The following is a 2,907-nucleotide window of genomic DNA, read 5'->3' as shown; positions in this document are numbered from 1 at the left end:
TCTTCCAAGAAGATAATTTAAACAATCCCACTCCACTCTATCATAGGCCTTCGCCAAATCAAGCTTGCACAACACCCCCTTTTCACCATTTCTTATATATGAATCTATGGTTTCATTTGCAATAAGAGAGCAATCCAAAATTTGCCTCTTACTAATAAAACACTTTGACTATTAGAAATAATGGAAGGAAGTATCATTTGGAGCCGATCCGCTAACACTTTAGCTAAAACTTTATATAAACAACCGACCAAGCTGATAGGCTGAAACTCAGACACCCTTGAAGCTCCCTCCACTTTAAGGATCAAAGCTATGAAAGTAGCGCCCGAACCACTACTTCCTGAGATCCCTCCCAAAACTCCTTATTACCCAAAGATACTGAAGGTTGAGACATAGAATTGTGTTCCTCAGAACATAATTTTTGAGACATCTCAGTATTGGAGCCACCTAAAGGATGTAAATCCAACACCTTTTTTTTCTCACTGGCACTACCACGGACACAACACTCCGGCAAGGACAGAGTATCTCCCACCTGCTCCTTTGGATCAACCATGCCACTGAATCTTTTCTCCCCCAAGCACTCCACAAGATAATTCTTACTGAGATTCATATTTTCCATGGAAATGGTAACCAAATTATCAAAGGAATTAAGACAGAGAGGACCCCTTCCAAGCCCCTCCATTTGAATGGTATCACAGAAACACATTGAAAAACCACCCTCTCCCCCATGATATAGAAAACGAAGGAAAAAAAAGGTGATCTTGCAGTCTCCCCCCTCCACAAGGACCAATTACTGCTAGCTTTAAGGTAGATAAACAGGTCTTTGGCGGAACTCCAACCAGCGAGAATTCTTCCTTAGAGCAATCATCTATATCTTCGTCGGAATCAAAGTCCAGAAGAGAAGCAACCCCCCTTAGAACCAAGTTTCTGCTCATCACAACCGAATAGCGGTCACCCGCCTCATCTTCCTCCACATAGAATTCTTCTTGGAATGTGTTGGATATAGTGTATTGCCTAAGGGCATAGTTGTCATTTTTGTACTTATCCTATTTAATATAAATACGTAAGTGAGGGGGAGATTTTCCCAACTCACTTTTCTCTTCTCTCTATTCTCTCTCAACATGGTATCAGAGCCCTAGGGTTTCTGATCCCTAGGGAAACCTTTACCCTCCATCTTCTCCATCAACCCTAACCCTAACCCTAACCCTAAACCTCCTTTTATCCTCCTCTATCTTCGCTATACTTCTTTTGGTTTGCCGGTATCATTGAGAGCTTCTCATACCTCTTGTTGCTCTTCTATCTATTGTCATGGATTCCCTTGATGTTACTGATCCTCCTCAGATCAGCCTTTCTCGTGCTGACACCCACTCCGCTACGACGTTTGCCTCTTCTTCGAGTTATACTCCTTTCTCATATTTTCTGTTTGTGGACCATTCTTTTCCTCAGATTACCTCAGAGCGTCTTAACGGCTCCAACTACTTGAGTTGGAGTCTTGCTGTTGAGACCTACCTCCTCGCTCGAGGTAAGGTATTCCTTATTGAGCAGGATCCCCCTTCTCCCGTAGATCCTACCTATGACCGTTGGCGGCAGGATGATGCCCTCATTCGTAGCCTTTTGTGGCAGAGTATGACCCCCCAGGTGTATAGACCACTAATGACCTTGCGTACCTCTAAGGCATCTGGGATCATGCGGCTCTCATTTATTCTGGGGTTGATAACCTCACACGTCTCTCATCCACGTACTTTGAGTGGATACGTCTTCACCGTGGTGATGCCTCTCTATCTGATCACTACAGCCGGTTTATCTCACTCTGCCAGCAGCTTGACACCTATATGCCCCTGACCACTGATTTGGCTGTTCTTACTCGACAGCGTGACCAATTCCGTGCTGTTCACTTTCTTGAGTCTCTGGGGCCAGAGTTTTTACCCTTTCGTCAGCAGCTTCTTGGCTCCGGTTCACTTCCGTCTATCAGCGAGATTTATTCATGTGCTCAGCAGTGCTTACCCAGTGGTTCTTCTACTGTTGTTCCTACCGACGGTTCCGCCCTTGCAGCTTATGACGGCGGGTTCCGTTCTGGCCGTGGTGGTAGCTCATCCGGGCGTGGTCGCGGCCATGACTTTGGTAGCGGCTGCGATGGTGGTCGTGGCCGTGGTACTGGTGGCTGACCCCGTTCTTACTGTACTCACTGCTGCCGAGAGGGACATTATATAGATACTTGTTACACACTATACCCAGAGCTTCGTCCATCTCGGTCGGCCCACCTTACTGCCGCAGATTCTATTGATGCTTTACCAACACCGTCCATTCTTGGCAGCGCCCCCACCGCCCCACAGAGTGACACTATGACTATTTCCATGGCCGATTACGATGAGTTGCAGTGTCTCCGTCTCAGCATCCGCCCACCTGCTGCCAGTTATGCTTAGCCAGGTAGTTCACCGGCCACTCTCCTTACTAGCTCAAGTTCCTGGATTATTGATTTAGGGGCCTCGAACCATCTGACTGGTAATGCCTCTTCCCTTAGTTCTTTTTCTCCATTTTCTCCTGCGACTCATTATGTTACTTTAGCTGATGGGACCTCTACACCCATCACTAGTATTGGTACTTTATCTCCACATTCTGGCTTTACATTATCCTCTGTTCTTTGTGTCCCCAAATCTCCTTTCAATTTAATTTTTGTTAGTCAAATTACTAAGAATCTACACTGCTCTGTGTCATTCTTTCCTTCTCACTGTGTTTTTCAGGATCTCACGACTGGGAGGATGATTGGCTCGGGTCGTGAGGTGGATGGCCTCTACCATCTCGACAGTGACTTGTCTCGTGTTGCCTTACACAGCTCTGTCGATTCGTACCTGTGACATTGTCGTCTCAGTCACCCCCCTCTCCAGAAGCTATGCCTGACATCTACTGCTT

The 2,907-nt window shown here is 46.3% G+C and overlaps 1 protein-coding gene across 1 annotated transcript; it reads left to right on the top strand.

Annotated features, from left to right (window-relative positions):
* The first annotated feature begins 1,305 nt into the window (after nucleotides 1-1,305).
* LOC143850500 (uncharacterized) lies at nucleotides 1,306-2,162 on the top strand. The gene is made up of 2 exons (XM_077359742.1): nucleotides 1,306-1,621; nucleotides 1,672-2,162. The coding sequence occupies exons 1-2, from the start codon at nucleotides 1,306-1,308 to the stop codon at nucleotides 2,160-2,162; spliced, it is 807 nt and encodes a 268-aa protein (XP_077215857.1).
* Nucleotides 2,163-2,907: the final 745 nt, after the last annotated feature.

This window comes from Tasmannia lanceolata, unplaced genomic scaffold (assembly GCF_043159265.1).
Source record: "Tasmannia lanceolata isolate RefF3 unplaced genomic scaffold, GAP_Taslan_0.1 ptg000018l, whole genome shotgun sequence".
NCBI lineage: Eukaryota > Viridiplantae > Streptophyta > Magnoliopsida > Canellales > Winteraceae > Tasmannia > Tasmannia lanceolata.
This window is presented reverse-complemented; position numbering and strand designations above follow the sequence as displayed.

Excerpts from the sequence above, each read along its gene's own strand:
- LOC143850500 (XM_077359742.1), top strand. The coding sequence starts at position 1,306 with ATGGATTCCCTTGATGTTACTGATCCTCCTCAGATCAGCCTTTCTCGT. Across the intron at positions 1,622-1,671 it reads TCGTAGCCTTTTGTGGCAGA|GCATCTGGGATCATGCGGCT; the intron begins GTATGACCCCCC and ends CGTACCTCTAAG.